A 13986-nucleotide genomic window follows, 5' to 3' on the forward strand; every position below is an offset into this window, starting at 1 on the left:
TTTTTGTAGACAGCTTAGGGAAAAGGGTAACCGTAGCTTCTGCACTTTGAGTAAAGACAGTGTTAGATTAGAACGCATAAACAAGGCTTCCGATATGAGTCGAAAAAAGCATGGCTTCAGTTTATCACTTTGCACTATTGTCTTCTGTTCTTGTTTCATGTCAAACTGAGCATTAGGATGTGTCCATAGAGCGGCTCAACATTTATTTCGTTGGAGGTTTTAGTCATTAAAGGGACACTGGAGAGATTTCTCTACATTGCAAGATTACTAGCGCCAATTGTATTATGGAGAATCTGGGACATGTTTCGATTCGCTGGCACGTTTCGACTCGCCACTCTCGCTGCTCTTACACGAATTTGTTCAGTAGAAAAATCAATTCCAAATAATATCCTCCTCTCTGCATCCTCCTTACAGATCTCCTATATTGTTTAGTTTCACGTCAAATAAAGATCGCTTGCCTTGACCGGGCTACTGCATGGCTCGCCGACCCTCAAACAGAATCAGATGGCCATCGTCGAGTCGGCAAGCTGTCGGAAGGTCATTGCAATTCGTTCGTAAAATTGAAACTAAGCCATAACACGTTCGCGTCTGGAAGAATGCGCCTTTAGTTTGTTAGTCTGTAGACTGCATCAAGCTCTGAGTCTAAGTCACTCCACACAAGTGGACATGCGACATTTGGCTGACTAAGGCGTTGCGCGGCTGAGCACGAGGTCACGGGTTCGATTCCCGGCCGCGGCGGCCGCTTTTCTGATTGAGGCGGAGGCGAAAAGCCAAAACGCCCGTGTCTGCAAGATTCCGGCGCACGTTAAAGATCCCCAGGCGGTCAAAATTAATGCGGAGCCTTCCACTACGGCACGCCTCATCGCCTGCGTTGCGTCGGCGCGTTAAGCCCTATAATCAATCAATCAATCATTTGTGAATTGTATTCTTTTAGCAAACCAACTACATGAGTTGACATCAGTGGGCGAAGTTTTCTTATGTCGGCTCCACTCTACTCGTACTGATTTTACTTTGCTCACCATGACCCCCCCCCCCCCTCCCGAAAAGAAAAAACACTTGTTAAATATTTTCCCAATCCTCCCCCCATAATTACAAATAATTCTCTGACCACTGCAACTAGTATCGACAATCCTCACTCGTCCGGTCCACTTGTGTTTTTCTGTCCCCGTCCTCCACGCTCTTTGACATTTTTAACGCCATGTACCAACCCGCTCCACAAACCGTTTGATATAATCCTTGTGCTATTGCAACAGCAACATTCTAAGGCGAACCATCGTTCACCAGAATGCACTCGTTGAATATTACTTGTTCCTACCAAAAGAAATTCTCCGCTGATGACAAAGACTTGCCTACCGTTTGTCTCGTAAATGCTTTCCGCGCAAACCATACGCGAAATGCGGAATATCCTCCTTCGTGCTCACACTAAGTGTTGCTACAGCAGGAACGTAACTTCGGAGCCCATTCCTACAGCGTACATCGTAGGTTGCCAGTCTTTTTACAGCGAAGCTGTATGTGAATATCCCCCACAGTTTTCATTCCATTGAATCTGTCCTACTCGGGACAGCTTATCTGTTCCTCCCCGCCGCCGCCGTCTGAGCTTTTCCAAGTTATATAACCATCGCCACCAACGCTGCGTCCTTCATAAGTTGCGAAATAGGCTGATAATGGTGATAGCGCCGGTATCAACATTCCCAATAGCAACTCCCTAAGGGTAGGACGCGGGGCGGTCACTCAAAGGAACGACGCACAGAAGCTAGAATGGGTGTGAAAACAACGAAAAGCCGATACCGCAGAACCTGCCACCCCCGGTGTAGCCATCTCTCCTTACCACCTCGTCGATTTGCGGCAAATCCGTCTCGGATGAACATCAACTTGCCCGCTTGGAATGCCCACGTGAGCCAAGAATTCTTGTTCAGCTTGAATGCCTTCCGGAGGCACATCTTTCCCTGATGTCTCACCTCTAAGCACGCGCACAACAGCCGTTGCCAGTTTATGCGTGCACCGCGGAGAGTTTGGGGGCGTGCACGAGCACCAAGGCTACATGTCCTCACCGATGACGTGCCCGTTGTGCTGGTGGGAGATTTCAACATAAACGTCTCAGGGCTCGATGCGACCTGATACAGCAGTAAGATGCCTACAACGCGTGAGGAAAACGGACAGCCCCACGTTTGCCCGGTTCATCCGGCTGGTTGGCTAGAAAGTAAGCTCAATCGCGAATTCCAAACAAACGTTTTTTTTGTGTACTCCTTAAACTTCGCTAACGTCGCTGGTAATCTTTCACAGAGTAGAAGGGCACTGAATTTTGTTGGGTGGCGGTATAAACTTATCACACGAGAAGGCTGAGATGCAGCTGAACCAAGGAACTGTAGGAGGGTTTGTAACTGGGCTAGTTGGTTCTCTGCATAAAGTTGAAAAGCGCAGGGACGGGACTGAGTGGGGAGCGCCCGTGTTTGTCGCCTCTTCACACAGTCCCGTCCCTGCGCTGTCTAACTTCATGCGCTGAACCAAGGATTTGTCTTAACAACTCTATTGCGAAGTTGGGGTGTGTTTTATTATCTGAAACTTCGCAATAGCTTCGCATACAGGTTTTTCATCAAACAACTGCTTCATCACAACTGGCACATCAGGAATACTAACAAGACCAATTTTGGAGATGTTTCAAAATATTGTTTCAACAAACGCAGAAAGACTCTGTACATTGGAGACAACTGTAATTCACAGCTTTAAATTAGGATTGTTTCACCGACAGTCAGCTGAATACTGCGCAAACCAGCCCACGAAGCTGATAAACATTTTCTTTATGACAACGTCTTTGGGGTTCTAACGTTCGAGGCGCTCTTAGCGGGTTTTAGTCTCTGTTGAGCATTGGTTCACGCATCTTACACAGCACACATACAGGTGAATACGGCGCGCTCAAACAAGAATTAAGGAACTTTTGCTGAGTATGCAGTGACACAACGGACAACCCGTAGGTCATCAAGGTAATCAAATGGCTACTAAGAGACGAGACTAGAAGTAGACAGAGGCCGTTACTCCATAGAGGGAGGGAATGAAATACAGGATGGAGAAACAAGGCTAGGGCATCGCAAAGTTGAACTAACTGGATTAAAATAGTAGAGGCCTCCCTGCAAGGGTTGTTCCAAACAGGTTGATGATAATAACATTGGCACAATTAAAATAGCATCTTAATATTTTAGCGATGGAATATTAACAATTCAGTATCCAATTGTGTGTGTGTGCATCAACCAAACAACGCTCAGTTATAGCACAAACCTTGCAGAATAAGAAGGTTCACTGTTACAGCCGTTAGGGGTTTGTAGATTTGTGCATTGCTCTTGCATATAAGCGCAAAAAATAGTTTCAATAATAAATTATCTTGGTCATTTTTTAGGATGTATGTAATTAACTAAACAATACAACGCACTGTGTAGCAAAAATCTTAGCATGTTTTCTTTTGAAAGCGGGCATCACGCCTTTTCAGAGACATTCACGTTATTGTTCTTACTTTCTCTGCAGATCTTCCAGGAGTAACCGTACAGCGTAGTATTCACTTACTAGGACTCGTTAAGGGCCATGAATGTTGACCTTACGCAGAACATTGTTTTTATGCGTTACACGATCAAAAGAATATATATTTACTTGATGGCGGTAGCAATCGCTATGGGCCACATTATGCGCAGCCTTCGGCTATTCGGACAGAAGAGAGATTGCAGCTGTTCAAGACAGGCTGAAACTACGCTCAGGAAACAACAAGGTAAGAGTGCACTGCAATTATTTTGCAAAAACTTGCTTTCAAAAGCCTTTGTTCACGACGAAGCTTTAGTTTCCAACAGGTGTGTTGATTTTAATTGTTGTTTATAGGAAATCGGACAGATCGCGCACGAGAAGAACACAGAGCCGACTCTGGTGATGGACCTCGAAACCAATCCGTGACCCAAAGTTTGGCTCTGGCCTCTTTCAACACTACCGTGGACGGACCACTGCCACCAGCCTTCCTATCTGCTCTCAAGACCTATATCGTCGTTCCGCCTCAAGAAGTTAATATTGTGTTGGTGGCTGCATATTATCGAACAGGTTCGACGTTTGTTGGGGAGCTTTTATCGGCCGGGCCAAAGACTTTCTTTCACTTTGAGCCGCTGATGATGTTTTGCCTTACCAGCCGTGTTCCTTCGCACAGGCTGAATTACGCATTCAATTTACTAGATAGCCTTGTGGCCTGCCGTATGCGTAGCGTTCCCATGTATATGTTCTGGCTTGAAAAAAATCCGGCACTGGTACGTCACAATAAATTTCTAGCTGACCTCTGCAAAGGAGAAGAATCATGCTTCTGACCTGGCCACGTGGCTTCACTATGCGCCCGAGCAAAGACGCAAGTGTTCAAGATCACAAGGCTCTACCTATACCAGGTTGTAAATAAATCTGACTTTTCTGCAATGTACTTTGACTGAAATTATGAAGAAGACTAGTTTATGTTGGCGTTCTATACGTCAAGTTTTGCAAAAAATGGAAAACAATTTGCGAATATAAAGTGTCTTGAGGAAACTGATGATGATGATGATGGTTTGATTTTATTGGCGCAAGGCCGACATGGGCAAAGAGCGCCAAACACAAAGTGATTTGATGAGGAGAGAACAATGAATAAAATCAGTTAAAAGCTATGAGCACGGCTGGTGTAAATGGCCAGGGTGAAGAACAAGAGTGGTTAAGAATAAATAAGGTGGCTGGTGTATAGGACCAGGGGGTAAAAGCTATGGGTGGTATGAGATGAGCTGTAAAAAGTGAACTTCTGATAGGAACTGAAAGGTGCGTTGAACAGAAAACATGGCATCGTCTCCTAAGAAGTATGACGGGTGTGGTGGAATATGTCGTGTGTGTAGTTGAGGGAAGTGTTTGCGTCGTGTAGTGTCGAGTGCCTTACATTGTATGAGAATGTGCATCACGGATAGGGCCTCTCCGCACCTGCTGCACTGGGGTCTAGATGATCCCGTCAGCAGATACGAGTGCGTCGCATGGGTGTGCCCTATCCGCAGCCTACCCAAGGCGACTTCCGTGTGTCTGTTGTGTGAGTCAGTTGTGTACCGTCCCAAGTGTGGCTTTATTACATGTAGTTTGTTGTCTGTCTGTTCGTCCCAGTGTGTTTGCCATGTTCTGCGCAGGTGTTGTCTTATGTGTGGCTTGAGGTCTGTGTAGGGTACCGTTGTAATGTCCACAGTGTTCCTGAGTGCAGCCGCACCGGCCCTCTCGTCTGCCAACTCGTTCCCAGAGATCCCTGCGTGTCCTGGGACCCAGCAGAGGACCAGCTCATGCTTTTGTGCATACACGGACATGATAGTGCAGAATACAAGATTAACTATGTGGTTTCTGGGGGGTGTATGCGATGACAGTGCGCGAACAACACTCAAAGAATCTGTATATATGATGGAATTGGGAATGTGATTTTCAAGGATGTGTCGTACAATCAGTAAAATTCCATACGCTTCTGCTGAAAAAATTGATGTGTGCATGCTCATGGTTCTGGCTGCATTGAAATTAGGACCATGAGCAGCGCACGACACCATACTGGAGGTTTTAGAAGCGTCACTATAAAATTCTGCACATGTGTATTTAAACTGCAAAGACAGAAAGTGCTGCAGTATTGCAGCTCGTGGTACACGATTTTTGTCAAGTCTCATAAAAGAAAGGTCGCACGACACAGGGCGAACTTGCCAAGGCGGTAAACTGTTAGAAAAGGATGACCTGTACACATCTAAAAACGAAGCACTGAGATCCGAGGCTCGCTCTCTCACTCTAAGTGAAAAGGGCAGAGGAACGGATGGGCGATTTGCAAAGAGCAGAGATGTTGATGTATCGTTAAAGACAGGATAAAAAGGATGATTATTCAGTGATGAAATTTTAAAAGCATATAGCAAGTCCATGTACGTTCGTTGGTTCTCAAGGCTCCACTTATCACACTCGACATACAGACTCTCGACAGGGCTAGTGCGAAAAGCACCCGAGGCGAGACGAAGCCCCAAGTGTAGCACTGGGTCAAGCATTCGCAACGCTGTTTTAGTCGCCGACCCATATACCACACTGCCATAGTCTAAACGAGACCCAACCAAAGCAGTATAGAGCCGTAGTAGGAGTTCTTTGTCGGAACCATAAGATTGATGGGAGAGAACCTTAAGTATATTCATTGTTTTAAGACATTTATGTTTAAGTTCCTTGATGTGTGGAATGAATGTGAGTTTATGGTCAAACACAACACCTAAGAACTTGTGCTCCTTGTTCACAGGAAGCGACACGCCATTAAGAGTAATGTCTGGGTCCATATGGACCCCGCGCTTCCTGGAGAACACAACGCAGGAGCTTTTTACAGGATTTAATTTAAAACCATTCTTGTCTGCCCAGCTGGCAAGTTTCTTTACACCAAGCTGGACTTGACGTTCGCAGATTGACATATTGCATGATTTATAGGATATCTGCACGTCATCTACATACATGGAATAAGAGATTGTAGGTGGCAGTGCCTTACCAAGAGAGTTCATTTTTACTATGAAGAGAGTGCAGCTCAACACGCCACCCTGTGGCACGCCATTTTCTTGCACGTAAACGTTTGAGAGTGCACATCCAACTCTTACTCGAAACGTTCTGTCTGACAAGTAACTAACAAGAGTGTTTAACATGTTACCCGATAGACCGAATGACTTGAGGTCCCTAAGGATCCCATAACGCCAAGCGGTGTCGTATGCCTTTTCAAGGTCTAAGAAGACAGTTAAACAGAACTGTTTATGCACGAAGGCATCCTTAATATACGACTCTAGTGCCACAAGTTGATCATTCGTGGATCGCCCCGCCCTGAAGCCTGCCTGGCAGCTCTCGAGAAGGCCGTTATACTCCAAAAAGTACACGAGCCTCCGGTTTATCATCTTCTCGAGAAGCTTGCACAGGCAGCTGGTCAGGGCAATGGGTCGATAGCTAGCGGGAGAAGAAGGGTCCTTCCCTTCTTTCAAGAATGCTACAACTATGGCATCCCTCCAAGACTTTGGAATGTGCCCCGAAAGCCATATCTTGTTGAAAAGGTGAAGAAGTGTTACAAGAGTGTCTGTGTGTAAGTTCTGTACCATTGTATATGTAATGTTGTCTGGGCCTGGAGCTGAGGGTTTACACGTGCTCAGAGCACCCCTCAGCTCATGAAGCGTGAATTCGGAGTTATAAGAGGTGGCTGACCTGTCATTGTCATGTAAAGGTTTCTTTTCGGCCACGAGTTTGTGTTTCATGAAGGTGTTTGTGTAGTGTGCTGAACTAGAAACGTGTTGGAAGTGTTGTGCGAGTGTGTCAGCCTGGTCTTCGAGTGTGTCCCCTGTTGTACTGACCAGAGGCAGGCTGTGTGTTTGATGTCCCTTGAGTTTCCGTATTCGTGTCCATACTTTCCGTGTGTCTGTGTAGGAGTTAATTGATGTTATGAATGTACGCCAACTCTCTCGTTTTGCCTCACGGCGCACACGTTTCCCTAACGCCTTGGCCCGTTTGAACAAGAGGAGGTTACTCGACGTGGGGTACCGGCGAAGGATACCCCACGCCTTGTTCTGGGCCTCTCGCGCCCGCCTACAGTCCTCATTCCACCACGGCCTCCGCTGGTTGCGCGGGGCAACAGAGGCGTGGGGAATGGACTTTTCGGCGGCGTCGAGGATGTGCGCCGTGAGGATTTCGGTAGCTTCTTCAACGTGTAGGTGTCCTATGGATGTGTGGTGTAGTTTGGATGTCTCTGTAAATGTGTTCCAGTTAGCTCGTGCTTCATTGAACCTATTATGGGAAGATGGACTGCTCGGGCCTTTACCTATATACGTTAATGAAGTGGGGAAATGGTCACTGCCATATGGGTCCGTGCCCACACCCCACTCGAGAAGAGGAAAGAGAACTGCGGAGCCAATAGCCAAGTCAAGACATGAGTATGTGTTGTGACCTATGTTATGGTATGTAGGCTGTTTATTGTTGAAAAGGCATGCTCCAGAGGATGTAAGAAACCTCTCTATCAGGCGACCTCGGGCATCCGTACGAGAAGAGCCCCAAAGAGAATTGTGAGCATTAAGGTCGCCTGTTAGAATGTATGGTTCGGGCAGCTGGTCAACCAGCGCCTCGAAGTCAGAACTCAAAAGTGTAACATCAGGAGGAATGTATATGGAGCATACCGTTATCAACCTATTAAATATTATTAAGCGTATTGCTACAGCCTCAAGGATAGTGTTCAAGGTGACAGGGTGGCATGCTAAGGATTTCCGGACGATTATGGCCACACCGCCAGAAGAGTGTGTGCAGCCATCCCTGTCTTTCCTGTATACCAGGTAACTATTCAAGAAATTTGATTGTTTAGAATTCAAATGTGTTTCCTGAACACACATTACACTTGGCTGATTGGTATGCAGAATCTCATACACGTCGTCAAGATTATTCAGAAGGCCTCTGCAGTTCCATTGAACAATATTTTCTCTTCCCATTATTTAGTGTGAGAGCTACTGGAGTGTGTATGTTTATGTGTCGTCTTTCGGGGCTGTGACTCTTGGATTGGGCTTTTTGGGCGGCCTATCTGTAGGCTTGGACGTCGGAGGCCGCTCCTTGCGCTGCGTTGCAGGCAAGAACGGCACGACGTCCATCTCGTCGTCCGATGTCCTGGGTGTGCCCGTGGAACCGGGCCCCCCGGACTTGGCCCCCCTTCGGGGGCCCTTCGTTTGACCCGCCACCGCCGGTGGTGTCGGAGGCACCAGAAGTGGCACGGGCGGTGCGGTGGCGGTGGGAGCCGATGCGGGGCTCGTGGTGTCCATGGCACACTCCAACGCACTGGACGATGGGGAGGCACGGACGGGAGCGGCACCGGCCCCGACAGAAGAGGTTGCCACCACAACCGCTGCTGCCTGAGCAAGCGGCGTGGTGGCGGGTTGGGCTACCAGAGGCAACCCAGGGGGGGGCGGGGGCGGGACCAAGTCCGACTCTAGGTACTGGGTCCCCGCCGACACAAGACGCCGCTCCGCCCCCCGGCGAGCTGCGTCGGCGTACCTGCCCAGAGGGAAGGAGGCGAACCTCTTCCGTGCCTCTGGGAAGGTGATGTTTTCGTTGACTTTCAAGGCAATGATCTGTTTTTCTTCTTTGAACTTTCCACAGCTCCTAGAATAGGCAGCGTGTGGTCCCTGGCAGTTGGCACAGGTGAAGTTCTCGGATTTACAATTGTCAGTTTCATGATCATGTGCTGCACATTTTGCGCACGTCAATTTACCACGACAAGACGTTGTGCCGTGCCCAAACCGCTGGCACTTGAAACAGCGGCGCGGGTTCGGCACGTAGGGTCGGATTGGACATCTCAAGAAGCCTGCGTTGACCGACTCAGGAAGGTTAGAGCGGTCAAGTGTCAAGATTATGTGCTTGGTTGGAATTATTTGATCATTTCGGCGTATGGTGATTCGCCTCACTGCTGTCACGCCCTGCTCTCGGAGGCCCTCGAGCAGGTCTGCTTCAGTCTCATTCATTAGATCCCGATCAGAGATCACGCCCTGGCAGCTATTCAGGCTGCGATGGGGCGTGATCTTGATGTCAACATCTACCATGCGCGTTTGCTTGAGGAGGTTAGAGGATTGTTGCTTGCTTTCTACTTCTATCAAAACTTCTCCCGTTGTGAGTTTCTTAGCCTTATACGACTTTCCGATAAGGCTTTCAAGAAACTTGGAGATTAGAAACACAGATTGGGAAGTGATGGGGTTTGTCTTGTCAACAGATTCCATGATCAGAAACCGCGAGAAATTATCAGGCTTTGGGGGAGAGATCGATTGCAAAGGAGGAAAAGAAACTTCGGTGCGGCGCCTTTTCGGGGGCCGATCACGTCTGGGGGGGGGTTTAGAAAATGCCATATGATACATTGAAAAGCAGGGAGACGGGGGTACTTTCTTCCACAACCTTACCCTGATAGCTGAGGAGGTCCCGGAGCTCCCTGCCTGGTAAACAGACAGGGAGCCCATCCGCCGGAGCTTGACCTGGGCTCCGACGGCCACCGTTAGAGGTTTCTACCCTTCACCTTCAAAACACATCACCACGGTAGGACACAGCTTATGTTGGGGGGCTCGAGGTCCGCGGTATCGCCAGTACCGTCACCAAGATTACTCAAGGTGCCCCGTGCGGGGGTCTTGAGGAAACTGAGGTTTACAAAATCAACAATACTTGTTCGAAATAAAATTTGTTATAAATGGCATCAAAGATAATAACGGCTAAGGGGGTCTTTTATTTTAAAGTGAACGTGAAAATCAGGCGGTTGGGCATACGTAAAAACAGCTTATTACATTTTTAAATTAGGGAAGCTGTAAGCTGAGTAGTGCCTTCTGACGAGTATTGGAAAAACAGCATAGCGTATCAAAAACCTCATAATGGTACCAGTTTATCTTCTAAGAAATAAAACGCGTAAAGGATCGGCTCTCGAGTTTATTTTTTGCGAAAAATGTGGCAGAAAGAAGTAGGGGATGTTTCCGTCGTAGAGTTCAGTTTGTAAAGCACCAGCGCCTACGGTACTGACGTAAGAGGTGTTAACCTAAAGCTTCCCAAACGCGGGTGGGTATATGTCTGCGCATGGACTGTGGACGTGTGCTAATTTTTAGAGGCGACGCTCTGGAATGTTCGGAGGTGTGACTTGGAGAAAAACCAATACAAATCTTCCATTGGGTATTTCTTGTAGGTACGCACTAGTTGGCCATTTTAATGTGACTACACGACCTTGAAACCCATCAATCCAGGCTTTTGATGTGAGTATGATGTAGTGTGAAGTCTGCAAGACCTAAACAACGTTTAGAGCACTTCTCAGAGATAGAAACATTGAAATGATATAGTGTTCATGGTTAAAAAAAACACTTTGCATACGAAAAATAAGATTGTTTGACGTGTTTATCGTAGTAGCACAGTTCCCTACATCCGTCCAGTGTCGAGCACATTCTTGTAAAGAGTCGCATCAAGCCGAATTGAGCTTTGCATAGTGGTGCAAATCGATACCATAGTTTTCAAACAAAGCTAGCCTAACAAACTTTTGAACTCAGTGTAAGCTGTATATCAGTGAAGTTACACTAGCCACAACGGAATGGCAGAGTACGATATTCGGTTTTGCCGCCTATCAGGCCAAAGAACTTCTAGCACCATATCATCAAAAAAAGAAGTTACTTCCAATCAGGGTACCATATTGAGGAGGTAAAAGACAATGTAACTGTCAGAAACACGGTGGTGGAACAAAAAATGCCAGCTGGTTTACTTGGGTCTTTGTCATGAAAAATCGTGTTTGGAATAGTAAACACTCTACGAGAGGGCATTATTGTTTGGCATTCACCATGTTAAAAAAGCCACCAAAGTGATCCTTTTTTAAGAAAGACCGTCGCCCGCGTCATTTTCATTTAAACAATCGAGAAGCATAGACTGCGTCAGCCAGTCGTGATGTATGGGTGTGGGCGCCGCAAGCCGCAAGCCGCCCCTCACACACAGGGAAGATGCAGAAACCCGTGTCAGTCGCATCGCCATCCCAAGGACGACGAACAAGGCGCGTCTCGCTGACTGTCTTCCCCGACTGACTCGAGAATGAAACTTGGTGCTTCAATGATAGTCTTTCCGTTGATGAATTAAAGCCTGGAAATTGTTATTCTTTGAATAAACGTAAGGTGAAATATTGTTACATCAGAGTGGACACCAAACATTTGTTCGCGGTAGCTCCTAGTAGGACAATAAATCTCAACCGGTCACTTGAAAATTAGACCATAGTTGTTGGTGAATTTCTCGCGCCGATCGCGTGGAGAGCACTTGCCCTGCGCTCCGGCAAGAGCATATAGTGGATACCCGAGCGGACTCTGTTCAAGGAGACGTGGTGACGTCGCAGTAACTCTGCGCTCACGGTTTTTCAACTCTCGCAGTTCTCAACTCTGGTTCTCCGTGGCTGGAATGGGGGTTCCCAGCTAAGAATATTGAAAAAAAGGGATCCTCTCTAAGCAACGAGGGCGGCAAGCGCTTCATGCCTCTGTACCTCGCAAACACTATTGATTCCCTAAAACACAGCCACGCGGGGCGCAGGCCTTTGTTTGTAACACGAGGAAGATTAGGCATCGTCTCTGCGTTCTGGCTTAGAAGCCACACGGGAACCGTGTCTCCTACTCTGAAAAACCAACGCAGATACGGAAAACAAAGTATAAACACTACAAACGGGTAGACAAACAACTGAGTAGAGTTCTTACTGATGCCGTCTTAGCGTTCCAGCTACTTCTCCGCTACGAACTTTTGCTCGTGTTTTTGATGCCGTTCCTCTACCAGCGTCACTATTTGTATATCACTTCTCTGGTAGAATCATTCTTACACTTTTTAACTTCTCACCATTGACCTACCAGTTCACAGTTGGTGAGTAAACCCCTAAGAAGCATGTTCGCGACTAATATTTATGGCTGTTTGCCGTAACACGAAGGCAAGCATTGGAGCGTTTACGAAGCCTCAGTAAACTGTCAGCTAAAACTATATTTATTTCCCTCCGACTATGCGTATCTTACAACCCTGGAACTTATAATCGAAGGACCTGTAACCAGCTTTCCTATTACATATCTATTTTTTTCTCTACAATACCAAATGAAATAGGAGAGAGGACAGAGTGTAAAAAGCTCTCCTACGCAGACAACAGTAGGACAACAGCAGTGGCGTTACACCTTGAGGCAGAATGACTACTTTTTTACGCAATAGGTAATATGACACTGAACATGGCAGGTAACATGGTAAGATGTTACATGGCAGGTAACAGGTAACATGGCAGGTAACATAACACTGAACATTAATATGAAAAAGAATCACCTATAGAAAAATTTATACTAGGTAGAAACCGGTAAACCGACGAAGTGGTGAACAACAGTGCCTCAAAATTCTTCGCTTTCTTATCTGCGATTCTCCTCTACATGTGGGGCCGAGTTACATTCTTTTTGACTTCATGTTTCCATGTCTTCGGCTATTCAAATTCATGAGGCAACTGACGTAAATATAATAATATATGTTGAGCATTCTGTTGTAGTGTTATAAATTTTACGGTGCAAACACAAACGTTAAATGGAAGCATTTTTCAATAAATCGGTGTTTTTCCACTCTACAGGTGATGACATGGATACAACGAATGCCTGATATTGCAAAGCGGGTACAAGTCATTCATCTTGTTCGGGATCCCCGTGCGATATATGCATCACGGCGACATCTCCGATGGTGCAAACTGGAAAATACGTGTGGAAGTATTCAAACACTCTGTTCTCAAATGCGGTCAGATCTCGATAGTTTCGAAGAGTTGGCAGGGAAAATAGGTAAAGCTCGTACTCATCGGCTTCGTTTTGAAGACCTTGCCGCCGACCCCATAAACGAAACAGTACGATTGTACGCGAAACTTGGCATAGAATATGGCCAGTCTGTTGAAAGATATCTGGAATTTCATACCAAGGCTGACTCGAAAGATATGAAGAACCCCTATTCAACAAAGAGAAACCCCAGAATCGTATTAGACAGCTGGAAGAAGAAGTTGTCCAGGCGAACAATTATTTCAATTCAGAAAACATGCAACGACATTGTGCGAAGACTAGGCTACCAATTTTTGTAGTCTTTTCTGTTAGGGACAATATAAGAAGAGTGAAAAATCAGCGCTTAATAAGATAACAGAGCATAAAATAAAAAAAAATTCGTGGTCATATTACTACGTAAGCAGAACTGTCCTCATTTTATGGTTTTACATTTGCATAATAGATGCCCTTCAAACATGGCGTACTACCAATGGCCTCTGGCAATAGTTTGGAATGTCTCTCGTTTATTTGTCGTTGGCTTACCTGATTGAATAAAAGGGTACTTTCTGTCTATGTTTGATTGGGTGCAGGGTAAACAAGGCAAACTGTATGAGGTGGTTCTCACTGTTGAAACAAAATCTTACATGGGGACACCAAACGTGGTTCGGCACTAGGCCTTGGGTTTTGATTGCGTACA

The 13986-nt window shown here is 46.4% G+C and overlaps 1 protein-coding gene across 1 annotated transcript; it reads left to right on the top strand.

The window, feature by feature from the left end:
* The first annotated feature begins 4238 nt into the window (after window positions 1-4238).
* On the top strand, window positions 4239-13609 carry LOC144168280 (carbohydrate sulfotransferase 1-like). The gene is made up of 3 exons (XM_077697293.1): window positions 4239-4323; window positions 11907-12019; window positions 13118-13609. The coding sequence occupies exons 1-3, from the start codon at window positions 4239-4241 to the stop codon at window positions 13607-13609; spliced, it is 690 nt and encodes a 229-aa protein (XP_077553419.1).
* The last annotated feature ends 377 nt before the right edge of the window (window positions 13610-13986 follow it).

Source organism: Haemaphysalis longicornis, unplaced genomic scaffold (genome assembly GCF_048455015.1).
Source record: "Haemaphysalis longicornis isolate Haplotype H1 unplaced genomic scaffold, Haemaphysalis longicornis Haplotype H1 scaffold_2, whole genome shotgun sequence".
Lineage (NCBI taxonomy): Eukaryota > Metazoa > Arthropoda > Arachnida > Ixodida > Ixodidae > Haemaphysalis > Haemaphysalis longicornis.

What these genes read in the sequence shown, in the direction of transcription:
- LOC144168280 (XM_077697293.1), top strand. Translation starts at nt 4,239, where the DNA reads ATGTATATGTTCTGGCTTGAAAAAAATCCGGCACTGGTACGTCACAAT. An exon ending in CTGCAAAGGAGAAGAATCAT is followed by an intron (nt 4,324 to 11,906) that starts GCTTCTGACCTG and finishes CAACTCTCGCAG; the next exon opens with TTCTCAACTCTGGTTCTCCG. An exon ending in GCTTCATGCCTCTGTACCTC is followed by an intron (nt 12,020 to 13,117) that starts GCAAACACTATT and finishes TCCACTCTACAG; the next exon opens with GTGATGACATGGATACAACG.